Raw genomic sequence first — 14,710 nt, 5'->3', positions numbered from 1 at the left:
ATGAGGCTTCAGATCATATTGCTGGTGTTCTGGGAATCTGTTGTAAGTATAATCTGTTAAGTTCATTACTTAGCTATAAGTCTCTTAATTTGGGAAGCAATGTAAATTGCAGTTAGTGGTTTTCATAGAAAAAGAGTTTGAAATCTAATGCCTCTTTAAAAACATTTTGGATGTTTGCTGAATCTAATTCCTAGGCAATGTCTGAACAGAAAGTTTTGAGTACTTTAGTTATATACTATACTTTAGTTATATAACAGTGTATACTACAGTGAACACTACGCTTATAACTCATTCGCTACATTGAATGCATGTCAGTAGGCATTTGGAGTTCACTATGTGATGGTAAATATTAAAAAAGTCATACAAAAATATCTTTAGGAAATATGACCAGGTGTGTTAACATTATTTACTTCCATGGTTATTTCAATTTGTTATTTATAGTTTCTTTAATTTAATATAAGTCAAGCTGTAGATTCTGTATTTCTCTGCTGTGCTATTGTGCTATGCATTTGTTTTCTTCAAAACCTCATGCAGTTTGAGTGTCTTTTGTTTTAGCTGAAGTTAAAATCAAGAATGACTTTGTTCAGGTGCTTTTATATCACAATTTTAGATTACAAGTACTCATATTTTCTTTATCTATAATATTTATATAGGCATGCTTATTGTACTCTTAACATAGAAGACTTCTAATCAAAGATATCTAAAATTGTACTGTCAGCTAGCAAAAGCCATGAAGACAGCAGTTTGTAATGGCAGCTGCAGGCACACCGGGGGAAGATAAGTAAGATTTTCAGGAATCTTTAATGGCTTCAGGAACAAGCCTTTTGGGTTTAAAACACCACTACCAACCCAAAAAACCAAGGAGTTTTGGTGTGTTGTACATGTTCAAATGCAGCGCATAAAGATAGATTTATAAAACTGGCCTATAGGTTTGAAATTATGAGTTTTGAGACATGACAACCCGTAATTGAGGATAGTTCCAGAATCTTCTCATACAGAGTTGGTAAGGATAAACACTGTGGATTAATGCCTATGAATGTCAGCAGGTGGCTTCCCTGATCTAGAAATATAAGTTGATGATACTGGATGCAGGGATAAAATAAACCCTTCACGCAATGGAATACATAGTTCTTTGTTGCTTTGCATAGGGAGGACAAAGTGAAATAACTGAAAATCATAAAGCCAAAAATGTATTCAAACAAGTTAATTACAGTGGTGTTAATCTGGTGGTATGAGGGTTGAGTGCTCATTTCATTGCTTAATGTTACATTTATCACAACACCTGTTGCATGTCACAAATGTAAACATCTTGTACTTTAAACACATCAGAGAAAGTCTCATTATGAATAACCAGCTACCTGCCATTTTTATTCAAATAAAAAGTTGTTTCATATTTTTAGAGGGATATGAGAAGTGATAGATATCTTTTAAAGGATCTAACAGTATCACATCACTAGAAATGCGATTGGAATAAATTTTACACTCAAAAAAACCCCTTAAAATACTGTCTTCTGAGTGAATAGAAGAAACTCTTCAACCATGTGAAAAAAAACAGTTAAGCATCATGAGGGATAATTAAAACTATATTTTCACAGAGAAGACAGTATGGACTTAACTGAAATTGTTTCAGTTTTGTTTTTAAATGGATTCATCTTGGCTTGTATTTCTGTAGCTCTTGGATTTGTGTGAAGGTAAATTTATCAACATGAAACTTAAAGAGATTTTTGAGAGAAGAGAAAATTTTTACAAAGAATCTAAGCTCATGCTGCGGAACAATTAGTGTGAAACAGGCCATCATTAGATCCTTCAAAATCCTTCTTTTTGAAAATATTTTATTCATAGCAAAACAAATTTTAATATCCTGAAAAATCTGTAACTATAAAACATGAAGCATCTTGCCAGACATTCAGGAAAGTAACTTTATGTCTATATTTGATATGTGCATTTGTAGACTGTCTTAAACAGATTGTATCGGTTTAGGGGACAACATCTTTTTATGTTTTCCTTCCAATTTTGATTTTGTAGTTGCTTTGAATAGGCACATATTTTAAACACTGATACTTGAAATGTTACTGACTTTGAGCCACAAATGAACATTAAACTAGTGTGAATTACACAGAGTGGAAGCATACAAGCTCATTTATAGTTAACAGTGAAGAAACTGGAACTACTTCTACGTTTATGGTCTGGGGAAAATATTTGATGTAATGGGGGTAGTGGACAAGTGGTCATTGAAAATTTTTCAAATTGATTGCTTCTGGGTGTAGCAATGAGATGAGTGACTGAAGCTACAAATTACAAGAGTGCTTGCATGGTACCGTTGAGAAACTTTTACGATACTGACCGAATGTCTGGTGGTGTCATTTTATGCATATCTGATTTGATCCTAGAATGTTTCTTGTTTAAAAGATGTCGCATATTACACAAAGTAATCCTGAAGGTGTCTGACCAACTCTAGCTGATGACAACTGAAGAGTTGATTATTGTTTAACTGTAGTTATCTAGTTGACTCAACATAAAGTTGAAGAAACAAGTTGTTGGGAAACAAGCTTTTGAGCAGACTACCTTGTAGGACAAGTAACTTTGAAACTGGCAGTGATAAAAGGATCTAATGTTATGCATCACTGCAGAAAATTTGCTTCCTTGGAGTGTCTGAAATATACCACTGAATAGGACATTGAAATCCAACAAGAAAGTTTATTTTTACTGGCAAGACACAGCTTATGCTATCACTATATCCAAAATATAGCTGCAGTCATTTGTTTGTTCCAAATGTCCAGGTTTTGTAATAATACTAGCATTTGAGAACAAAATGTCATATCAATAAGTAGTGTTAGTATTTGTTTCAGATAAATGAAATATGCAGATACTCATTTGATAAAATGCTGCTTTTCTTTCTTCTGGTATAAAGTTAAGTAATGAAAAAAAATCTTAAGAACTTCTTATTGTTCTAATGGATTTTAAAAATACTGAATGCTATAAGAATGATGAATAGGAAAAACTAAAATGAGTATCAGCAAGGTTAATATGAGATGGCTAAAACCACTGAAAAATTTAGTAAGTATTTGAAAAGCAGAGTCCCAAAATACTGCCTGTGACTTAGTATTTACTGGTCACACTCAAGCTTTTCAGAGGATAGCACTGTAAAGGATGCCTAGGTATCCCATGGTTTGAGACAGTTTTATAAGTCCTGCTGTATGTTTAATCTCATGAGTATTTTCACTTAACCTTTGCAAGGCAGTTCTGGTTCTGGCCTTTGTCCAGCTAGTGAATTTGTTCCCCACACTTCTCCCACATCTAGCTAAGGGCTTCCAGAACAGAAGCCATACTCTTGGCATCTGCTGCTCCACCTTTCGGTGCATCCTTTGGGTCATGTCCTAATGGCAACAGCTTCGTTATCACTTAGGGATGCTACCATTCCTGCCAGGAAGATCTCCCGTAGATGGACCTAGTGGGCTGATTCATGGCCTTGGGTCCCTAGAAATCATTCTCTTTATGATAGGTTTCATGCTCTCTGTTCTGAACTACCTACTGAAGTGCTATGGTCTATTTCTTAACTTGAAAAAAACTGTCTTTTCAAGTCAGTACTTTTCTATGGCAAAAGGCACAACCTTCTCTCAACTCAAGTTTAGGGTGTTTCCTGTTGTCCCAGGGACACTTGCAGCTGCTGTTCACGCTCTTGTGTGGGTTGCTGTTTGGAACACTGGAAGTGTGTGCCGTGACAGGGATATAGGAGGTGGTTGACTTTGCAGTTTGTCATCTTAGCAGGGAGGGGAGTTGAGATCCAGGAGTTGAATTCTCCCGAGTTTTTATATAAAATTGTCACTAAATTTCTGTTCAGTCAACAGATTGACATATTGGTTCTTTTTCAGAACCTTATTCAAGAAATAGTGGCTTAAGTATATGGAGACTTTTGATTTTTGTCTGCATAGAATTAAGAAAAAAAACTTCACTGGTTGTTTGGGGTTTTTTATCCCCCCGCCCTTCCCAGGAGATTAGTAGGTATGGTGATTTTTGGTCCAGAGACTATTTATGAGGTTTTATGTAAAGTCAGAATACATTTTTTATTATTACTTTTAGGCAAGTAGGAAATTGCTCAAGAGCTATCCATGGTGAACAGTAGATAGGGATAAACATCGAGAATAAAATCCTAGAATTCCAAGTTATTCAAAATACATCTATACCAGCTCCATCCTTTTATTTAAAAGTCAATGGCATTCTTGGATTTGATGGTGGAAGGGAGGCTTAGGTGCAAGAAACAGATGTAACTCTTTCTGGCTCAGAGCATGAGGGGAACAGTGCATAAACATTGTGTAAGAAGTGAGAGCATACAGCCCGTGCTTGAGACATACATACCTCACTGCTGAAGACATGTATGTATGCTGTAACTTAACTCTAGTTACTGGTAAATCACAATTCTTTTCTAGTTTTGGGGTACACTGTTACATTTAACACTGAGGTCATAACCATCATGCCAGAAAACCAAACAATCCACTGGACTGCAGCTGGTTTGGCAAAGAATCAGTGTAAAACTGAAACTATTTTCCCTCTTGGCATCGGAAACCACCAGGAGGAAAAGCAACTCCTGGTTAGATCCTCTTTTTCTGGGAAATTCAACTCCTGGAAAAATGAACGCCCTACATAAACCTACTGGTATCTGGCATGACTCTATAGGCTGGAAATCCTTTAGTTGATGGAACTGCTTTCTAAATGATAGCCTCACAGCTCTTGAAAACTGTTGAAAATCAATCTGAACAAAAGACTTTCTAAACTCCATTTCATCAGCATTTGACGTCTTCATTAACATATTTTTTAATAATTTAACAAATACTACCATTCTTTTCTACATTGAAATGAAACATTTTATGGATTAGTAGCATGATCTTTTTAGAATTGATTTATGAGTTCATAAAGAAGTCTGAGTGGAACAGGAATATAAATATGCAATTGGTTAAATAGGAAAAAATCTTGCACCATATTACTCCTTAATAGATGTACTACTTCCTACTAGTAGGATTCCTAAAGAATCAGAAATGCTGAAAACAGTGGCTGTTGGTATGTACACACTACCAAAAAAGATTGTGTGCATGTATGATTAATTCATAATCCTTCAAGATCCTAAAAATAAAAGTGGTTTTGCTTTTTTAATTATTATTCTACCCTTCATAATATTGCTGTTGAACCTCAAAGCCTGAAATAAGGATTGTTTGGGCAGTAAAGCTTTAACTCACATTGTTGACTATCATCAAGTGGGTTACAATCTTGTCAGCAGAGTATTTACGGAAGTTTGTAGTCTTGTATCTTAACACAAACCTAACATAAATCGAGGCTTGACTTTTTTGGCTGCAAACATGTTCAGGAGTATCTTCACCTGAAATTCCACTCATTGCTGCATAGTTGGCAATCTCTGGAAGACTTCAACTACCCAAATTAACCTCACGGTGTTAATAATTCTGCAAACCCAGTATTTAACAGTTGGGGTATGCAAAATGGTTCTTTCCCTCTTAAAATGGTTCCATCCCTACAGCCTGTGCAATGGAAGTGTGTCTCTGTGCCTCAGTTGCTTCTGCCCAATGTATGACCCATTGTAACTGAGCCACTGACGTCTGCAATGAAGTAGCTGAGGCAGACGTCATGTCTAATGAACCTTCCATGGTGGGTGGCAACCACCGTTACCAAAAATGGAATGGATGGCTGATGAGGGCTTAAAAATCAAACCATTAATTTCACTGAAGCTACTCCACTGTTGCCCGCTACCCTTGTGGCTTTGTTTTTATCTCACAGTTAGGGCATAGGGTATCTCGGCTGAAGCTTTATAAAGTCCTTTTAGTTGGTCATAAGTCAGTTGTCCAAATAAATTTTTCACTTCATTGGATCATTATGAAAGCATAAACAGTTTTTAATGTCTGAACAGATGAAGCAGATTCACTCCTACCTCATGCTTATTTTTTTGTTGAAATTATTCACAGAAGGGTACAAACTATTTTTAAGCTTGGTGATCTGGGAGGTGGGGGGAAGAAGTTCATGTTGCTTAAAATTTCAGCAGAAAATAATTAACTGCCTGATTTTCTCACAGATCATTTGGGAAGGTGAGCATACATTGGGCATTATTTGGTGCTAATGACAGAATTAACTTATGCCTTAGTGTGGTCTTTAAAATGTTTCTGCTTGTATGTATGAGTTTTCTCTGGAACATAGTGTTGCCCCATGATAGCCCTTGTTCCTCTTTCTCCTGTCTTGTGACTTTTTTGAGGTGAGGGAGTGTCCTTCCTTCATCTGAGCTTTCATTTTCTGTTAGAATCTAAACTATAAAGTAGCTTTCTCCTCCCCTTAGCATCCCACTTCTTGAGATTCACTTCTGTCACATTGGCAGTCTCTCCCTCTCTTGTCTCCTCAGGTTTCACATTATATGGTCTAGAGGTGAAACTTTCCTAGTAAAAGACAGTTGAGAACAGGGCTGCTTCTCTTCCTGAGTGATGCTGACTGGGAAGCCCACACCTAATTTGCATCTGTTGGAAAGGCTTGGGATTCCCATCAGAATGGGAATCACTGCTGCCTGTGCTTGCAGAAATGCTAATCATGCTTGTGGGCTTTTTTCATGTCATGTTGATTGACTTGGAAATTTTTGCTTGCAGTCAAAGGGGTGGTAAGGATTATCTGCGCTCCCCTTAATCTTTGTCTGTCCTACCAGAAAAAGTCAGTCTCTAGTTTTGCTCATGATCCCAGCCAGAGAAACCTGTCCTTTGAAGTTGCAGAATGCTGTGAAAGCTGTCTGTTGCTAGAGTTTTGTATCCCCCATGGTTGATTTTTTTTTTTTAATATAGTTTTTAGCTATTACAGTTGCATGTGGAAAACTGAAAATGTCAGTAAGTTGTAAACTGTGACACTGTTAGTCTGAAGTCTGAAGCTATTCATCATCCTTAATCTTGCCAACAGAAGTCCTAGGGGTTCCTATGTCTGTGATTACAGGATTTCTCATTTTTTCTCATCTTTTGCAGGGAAGAAAAGCTGATGCCTAGGCACCTGTCATGTCATCTTATTTTTCTGTCTTATAGCCTGCTTTGTTTTTTCATCTTTTCCCATGGTAATATTGATTTAGTTAGGATGGGTGCATTTTTCACATCTTTCTAGGACCAAAGCAGAGGTACTATATTTGGTCAGGAAATTACAGTCGAAATTGAGTTTGCAGCCAGAGGAAACTGGAAAAATATCAGTATCAAAGGACTGATAAGAGGAGAAAGGCCAGCCAGAAAGTAAATTACAGCTTTGAATAATTGCTGTTTAAAACTACTGAACAGTAATTATTCATAATAATTACCAATTATTTTCAGCTATGAGCCACTATTACTTGAATAGAATAAATTAATGTAGCCCAATTTATAGATTGTTTCTAAAAACAGCCTTAAAGTTTTGGATCCTCATTACAACCTTCCTAGATAAAAGCAGAGTGAAATTAACCTGATTCTTGAATATTTCCATGCTACACATTGGCTCGTGTACTAGTAGGACTGAAGATTGTTACTTCTGAAATACAGCTGTGAAGATCAAAAGTGAGTATACGAGTTCTGAACCAATTTCAGAACCATCTGATGGACCTACAATAGCCAGAGGAAAAAAGGGATTGGAAGAGTAGCATAATAATACAGATATAATAAAACAGATAGCATAATAATCTTGTACTCTCCCTTACACTTTATTTGCACATGCATGCACTACTTTCCCCTGTCTCCCTCCCACCGCCCAAAAAGTCCTTTATCCCTGGTATACTGGCCAAACCACATAGGATAAGTATCTCGTTGAGTCTGAAGGTCTTTTTTTACTCCATCACAGCATACATCTGAGAGTACACTGAAGCTTATTTCTTTCAGAACTTCAGTCAACTTTAAGGCATAAGAGGATCATTTTGACCAAGTAATATATATTTCAAAAGTGGTATATATTGGTTGAAATCCTTTCTTGAAAAGTATCTGAGGCCTGGGTTCTTGACCCAAAGACAAAATGACATCTAATATAGTTAGGTTGGAATTTAACCAGTCACAAATGTGAAATTATCAAGTCAATTCTTAGCATGAATGCACTTTACTCTTGCAAACTGGCCTGGAAAAACATATTTTATGGTCACATTTTAATTTGTCACTTATGGAAAACAGCTCATGACATTCTTAAGGAAACAAAATTTGAGTTCACTTTCTTGAAAAGCAGGTTGTACAAAACAGGACTCTTCTCTTATTGTCCTTCAGCTCCAAGAAACAACTGCTCAAATGCAGAAGAAAAAAAGAATACATTTTGAGGTTGGATGCTTCTTTTGTGGTGTAGGTCAGTTAGCATGCAGGAAGCATCACGTTGTCTCTTAAATACTGGGAAGATTTACAAATACTATTTCTTTTGAGCTACTGAAATGCATGTTTTATCTTTCAGATGACTTGGAAAAATCTTCTTGTTGGCAGACTCTAAAGAAATACTTAATGCAACTGTGCTCCTAAGAAATATATAAAGGAAAGCTGAAGCATGTTATTTATAACACAGCCTGTATTCCAGACCTAAAAAATAATTCAGAAAGAAGTGTGTTCTGATTTAGACTACAGATATGCAACTCTTCAGGATTCAGAGGTTAATGATAAATAAAAGGACCAATTAACTTAATACCACCTTTTCCAGTGTTTTATTAAAAATAATCCTGCTACAAATGTGCATTAGAACTCATAATGATGCTCACCAGATGTCTTTTTGCTGGTCAGAAAAGAAAATGCTAACGCAAAAAAATTTTTTGCAATAAAAGCAACATGTAAAATAAAACAGACACAAAGACCATAGAAGAAAAATTGCATAGCAAGGAGGGGAAGCAATTAACTTGAAAAATGTACAACTGAAAATTAAAACATAGTTTGGCTAAGTTTTCTGCCTGGTAACTAATTAAAGAGGACTGCTTGTCTTACTGAAGCAATAAAACAAAATGTTGTCTGCTTAGCAAATGACCTCTAACTTGCAAAAATATGCAGTCCTGAATGAAAATGAAATAATAGTTTGGAAGAAATTACATTTATTCCAATTTCTACGTTTTGTATGCATCCTTCTACATTCTTGAGTCTTTGAATCACTTTGAAGCGCACTGACAGAACATTTGCCCAGAGTACTCACTGTACCATCTTGTATGCTATGTGTTGTAGCATAAAAGCTACAATTCAAAAGCTGACTTTGCAGGGTAATGTCAGGACAGGCTGCAGGTTTCCCAGTTTGTGTGGATCCAGTATTTTCACTTCACTATAGATAAGGTATTAAGGAACTGTTAACAAACATTTCTGCTCTGACACTGAAGAAGCAGCTGTAGGATCTCAAGCTGCTCTGGCCTTGGTTTATAGTAATGCTTTTTTTTACCCAAGTTTGGCAAAAGTAGTGGTCTGATTTGTAATACTTCCATGACATTTCATTTATAAAAAGTTGTGAGGAAAGGTATTTTTCTGCACATTCTGAACAGGCACATCAGGATCTGGCTTTGGAACTAGTATTGTACAGGGGCCCCAAGAACCTAGTACAATTCTTCTGTATGTAACTGGATGTAACTCCAGATTTTTAGCCAAAGAGCTTCATTCTGATGGCAGTGAGGCTTGGCTTCAGATACTGAAGGAGAACATCATGACGATGCTGAAGCATACATGTTTGACATAGATGAGGTTTTCAGCCCAGAAAGATTGAACAGAGAAGAGTAAAACCTTGCTTTTAAGCCATATTTTGTGCCTTCCCAGGCTGTCATATCCCAGGATCCTTTAATGTTCAGGAGTTTATGCAAATCCAACAACATGTATTAAGACAGGATGAGGTATGTCCTCACTATTGTATAATGTGGGCCCATGTCCAATTTCAATCATCTGACCTCACCTGTGTAGTAGAGTGCCTAATATTGCAGTCCTTCTGCCACGACAACCCTTACTCGATGTCTTACTAGATGTCTTTTTGAGTGTTTATATACTCAAATTTTGAGTTTATATTACTTAATATTTAATGCTAACTATATTAATGTTATGATAGATATATTTAATATATATTGTTGCATTGTTATTATTTTTGCTCAAACTCTTTGCGTAGAAAACTCAAATGTGGATTTGAAGCTGTGAAGTTCTTAAACTTCCAAGAGCAATTAAATATGACTGCTTATTTGGAGTTGAAAGTAATGCAGTAGAAAGTCTTTTCACTAAGAATACAACAAATTTTGGTCACAGATAAGTGCATGTTATCTTCTCTTCAGCTGTCAGGCTAGCAGTAGGCTAAGGCATCATCAGTAAGTACTGCTGGCAATAAGTTAGAACTTGGAAACTTACATTTCCAAAAATACTGCATAGAATTTCTCTCAAAGAAATATTTCAATATAAAAGTTTCATCCTTTCCTCATTTGAAGTTTTATTCCATTCTATCATTGATTGTTTTTACATTTTCACATTGTATTTTCACATTATCACATTTTACATTTTCAGTTCTGAAGTATTGTATAGCTTAGATAATGTTGTCTGAGTACAAGTTTATAATGAATTTAAAAAATTATTGAATATGCTACATTATGTTGCTTCTGAAGACTTAAATAGTATCAGGGTTTTATGTTTTTCAAATTTACCCAACCACAGAATGAAATTACCATGTGTATGTTGAAAAGACTACTACTTAGGTTATCTTTAATATCTAGCTTGTCAATGGTATCTAAATTGTGTTTTATTTATGAAAAATTGTTCATATAATGAACAGTCACAGTGCACACTACTAGTCTACAGTCTATTAGTCTACAGAAATAATTCCAAGGAACTCCATTCTTAAACGTGACAAATTGCTTGAACACTTAATGGAGAACAGTTCTGTACTGATAAGAGAGGACAGATGGAGTTGCATCAGAGTATGTTCTCTCTTCTGTTCTGTGATTCATTACTGGGTAAAATGAGTTGCCCTTGGGTCTTTTTTGGCCTGTGCTACCCGCTGTAATCCAATTCAAAAGGTTTTTGTGGGCTCAGCTCAATATATTACTCAAAGGAAACTGAATTTTAGCAGAGACTTTGGGAGCTTACTGCTTGCCGTTGTGGTAATATATTGGGGGGGGCAGAAACGGGAATGATTATTTCTTATGGAGAAGTAGTTATCTAGAGAAATAATTTGAAAATCATATATTGATTTTGAAGACTATGAGTTGTTTGAAATCATTGTATAAAGGTCAGTCAATCTACTTTTTCTACAAAATTAAAATGTTTATGTATACATACTTGTGCATATTCATGTAGCTACAAGTAATTCTTACATATATATTTTTTGTGACCATGTTATGTTCAGTTTATGTATTTCTCTGATACTGCTAAAATTCATGTTCCGTCCTACCTTTGTGCATGCTGGAGGCTTTCATGATCATTGCTGATGACCAAAGGATACTTCTTCTTCTTCTGACTTCTATAATACTGATTCTTGAAAAGTTTATTTAAAGTCTGTATGGGGCAAATACTCCTACTTTGCACATAAGCTATGGACGGTATTGCAGGGGAATGGGGGTGCTTTTTAAGGTGTCTCAGAATTGCTGGTTTAAGGATTGCTGTACTCTTTGAGTATACCTTGTTGTGTTATATTACTCTGACAACTTTTATTCACTAGACAAGATTTAAGAGTGAAAGAAAGTTTACTTAAAAACCTGGACTTAAAATACTGAAGTTGTGCCCCACCCCCCAAAAAAAAAGTTACAGTCAAAAATAAAATTATTAACATTATACTTTAAAATAAATATACTTCTGTTTCTACCGCATCTCAGCAAGTTTCTGCCATTCTTTTGGAAGAAACAGGAATAATTTTAAATTGCAGGTTTTCTTTGTTGAAAGTAAGCTGCCTTTTCCTTTCCACCTGATCAGAAGGAAGAGGCAAAGACAAATATCATCCTTTTTTCTGTGGCGTCCCAGACTGGAAATCCCTTGCTTTTTGTTTTCACTAATGAAAACTTACATTCCTGTCTTCTACTATATTGGATGCTTTGATACCCGACGTGATGAAGGGGTTTCCTTCCTTCCGTGTCCTCAAAGTTTAATATTTCTAGTATGTAAGTTAATTAGTACAGCCTTTTCCCAAGTTGATACCGTAATTATGAAGTATTTTAGTCCTTTTAATGGAACAGTTTCTAATGTAAAGTTTTTTTCAAAGGGGAAAACTTTTCAGATTTTTGACGTTTTCTTGTCTCTTTCCTATCTCTAGCCAACAAGGACGCTAGTTATGACGAGTATGTCTTCTGAGTAAGTATTAAACATTTTGACTCTTTAGTCAGCACACTGTTTAAACTTGAATGTTGATAATCTTTTTATGCCTATACAAAATGAAATTTATCTTTGAGCCATATGGCAAAATACTTTATTTCATTCTGTATTCTAGCTAGAAACATGTACACACATGTATATATCATTGCTATCTACGGTGTGTGTGCATGTTTGTGTTGCTATGGTGCAGACTGAAATAGTTGTTCCACAGGTGAGTTCAACAGGGCTTCAGAGCAATGAAACTAAAATGTTAAGCAAGTTTTGAATTTTTCTGAAGGAAGCATAAAAAGGAACTTTATGTAGTAAATGGTTCAGACTTTCAGCCCAAGATTTAGCTTTTTCCCCATACATTTTAATTGTTTCTATTTAAAAAGTCATAATCCGAAACATCAGTTCAAAATGTTTTCTTTCATATAAATAGTTGCTGAAGAAATATCGGTTGTAGGCTTTTTAGCCACTTAGTTTCAAAACATTAGAAGCAGCTGCCACTGCATATTTTGGGGGAGAGTTAATAATTTTCTGGCATGCTCTTATCGTTCTCTTAAAAGTCTTACAGCATAAAGAACATCCAACAAAAACACAATTCCATATTTTATACTACACTTGCTTACAGTTTTTTGAATTCTTTTTCAAAGCTCAAGCTATTCCTACTACCCACAAATCTGTTTCAGGTTTGAAGTAATTTAATCTTGACAGTTCCATAGATATAAGTACTCAGAAACAGCACTTGGTGGCTGTCCTTTTAGAAGTTCTTTGTAAATGGTTGTCAATAGCTATTAACAAGTATACTAATATATGTCAGGAACGTAAAATGGAATTAATACTAGCATCCAGTCACATTAAATACAAGAAAAGTAACACCAAGACTGTAAAATGCACTTTGCAAGTCATGCAATACAGGATCACTGTGGGGGAGGCAGAGATAAGAGCTACAGTGCAGATAGGAGTAGTGGAAAACAGAGGCTGTGATCTGCGTAAAAGAAGAGAACAAATCCTGGCAGAGCTGGGGAAAAAGTTCTTTTGTTGAAAGAAGTCATTAATATATTACTTCTTTTATGTTGCTTGTATGTTGATTTTTCCCACTAGCCAATTACTATTTTATTAAATAAAAATGTCTGGTGATAACAAGAAGTTCTTCAGAACTTCTTCATCAAGATTGTGCTTTTGGCTGTCTACAGTTGTAGGCATTCATCAGCCTGTAAATGGGTGAAGGGAAAGGGACGGCAGTCCTCCAAGGTGTACAACCCAATGGCCAAAAGCCAATTCTGCTACCCAGTAGCTACAGCCTCAAAAGTGGTTCATTAGAATTTAAATCTAAAGATCACAAGTGCAGTGGGTTTATGGCATTGGGTTTTGAGATTATATTAAATGCTGCTCACTGATTCACTGCCAGCAGCTACCTGTTTTTCTGAATCACAAATTCAATGAAATTGTTCTGTAAATTTGCATCCAGCAGTTTTTGTGGCTGACTGAAGTATAAACTAGTGAGTTTTCACTGTAATTTATAAGATATCTTAGATTCAATTCTTGGACAACAGGACTTTCGCTCTCATTGTAAGGAATTTTGTGTAGACAGAAGAAAGAAGAAAAGCTTCAGGTAAAGCGTGGAAATGCATCCCCTGAGCATGCACTCTAGGCAGGGCCAGCTCCTATGGATTGCAGTGTTGCAAAAACATTCCCTTGTAGGCTATGTCAAGTTAAAGCTCATCAAATGAAAAGGGAATAGTAAATATTTCAGTAACATTCAAGGCAATATAGCCAAGGCCAGAATTCACACTAACAGGTGTCTGGAGTGAGGCAGTTAAGTCAGTGGTTTGATTTTTTTTTTTTTTAAAGTGTCTCCATGTACAATATCACCTTTTGACTTAAGTAAGTTAATTTGCTATATTGTTTGCTGTTACTATTCATTTATTTGTTTGAAACTTCTTGAAAAAATAGATTGTTGCATTCTCTGTGAAGAATTGTTTGCAGGTTTTGTTATAGTTCTTCTAAGTAGCGTCTGCTTTAGCTGTGGTATTTGGGGAGCTTTAACTGAGTTACTGTCTGTGGAGCGAAATGTAGCAAGAAGGAAAGTAACCCCAGAGGCTTCTGGAGATGTTCTGAGTGTGCTCACATTATGTCAGTGATTAACTTAAATGTTTTACCTGAGAGGATCACCATTGTGATGGATGTGACTGTTCAAGGTTGTGCTTAATTGTTTTATCTTGTATAGCATGCCGGGGGCATTTCCAAGTCAGCCGAGGGCAGCAGGGAGGGCACTGGAACTGGGCTTGCAATTACAGAACTTTAATGATCATTTGTAATAATGATTTATAATAATAATCATTAACAGAGCAGTAAATTGTTCTCATGCAACAGCTTTTTCTCTCTCTCTAGTGATACCAAGATCTCACTGTTTTCACGATTATATATTTGTATGCTTCAGTGTAGCTATGTAGAGAACT

At 35.8% G+C, this 14,710-nt stretch overlaps 1 protein-coding gene across 1 annotated transcript in view; it reads left to right on the top strand.

The window, feature by feature from the left end:
• The window catches only part of MCPH1 (microcephalin 1), a 129,886-nt gene that overhangs the window by 25,312 nt on the left and 89,864 nt on the right, over positions 1-14,710 (top strand). Inside the window, exon 10 of the mRNA XM_082305802.1 lies at positions 12,208-12,245. Coding sequence (XP_082161928.1) covers positions 12,208-12,245 — 38 coding nt within the window. The remainder of the gene's footprint in view (positions 1-12,207; positions 12,246-14,710) is intronic.

Source organism: Platalea leucorodia (assembly GCF_965183815.1).
Source record: "Platalea leucorodia genome assembly, chromosome: 3".
NCBI lineage: Eukaryota > Metazoa > Chordata > Aves > Pelecaniformes > Threskiornithidae > Platalea > Platalea leucorodia.
Note: the sequence above shows the minus strand (reverse complement) of the source record. Positions and strands in the feature narration are given on the sequence as shown.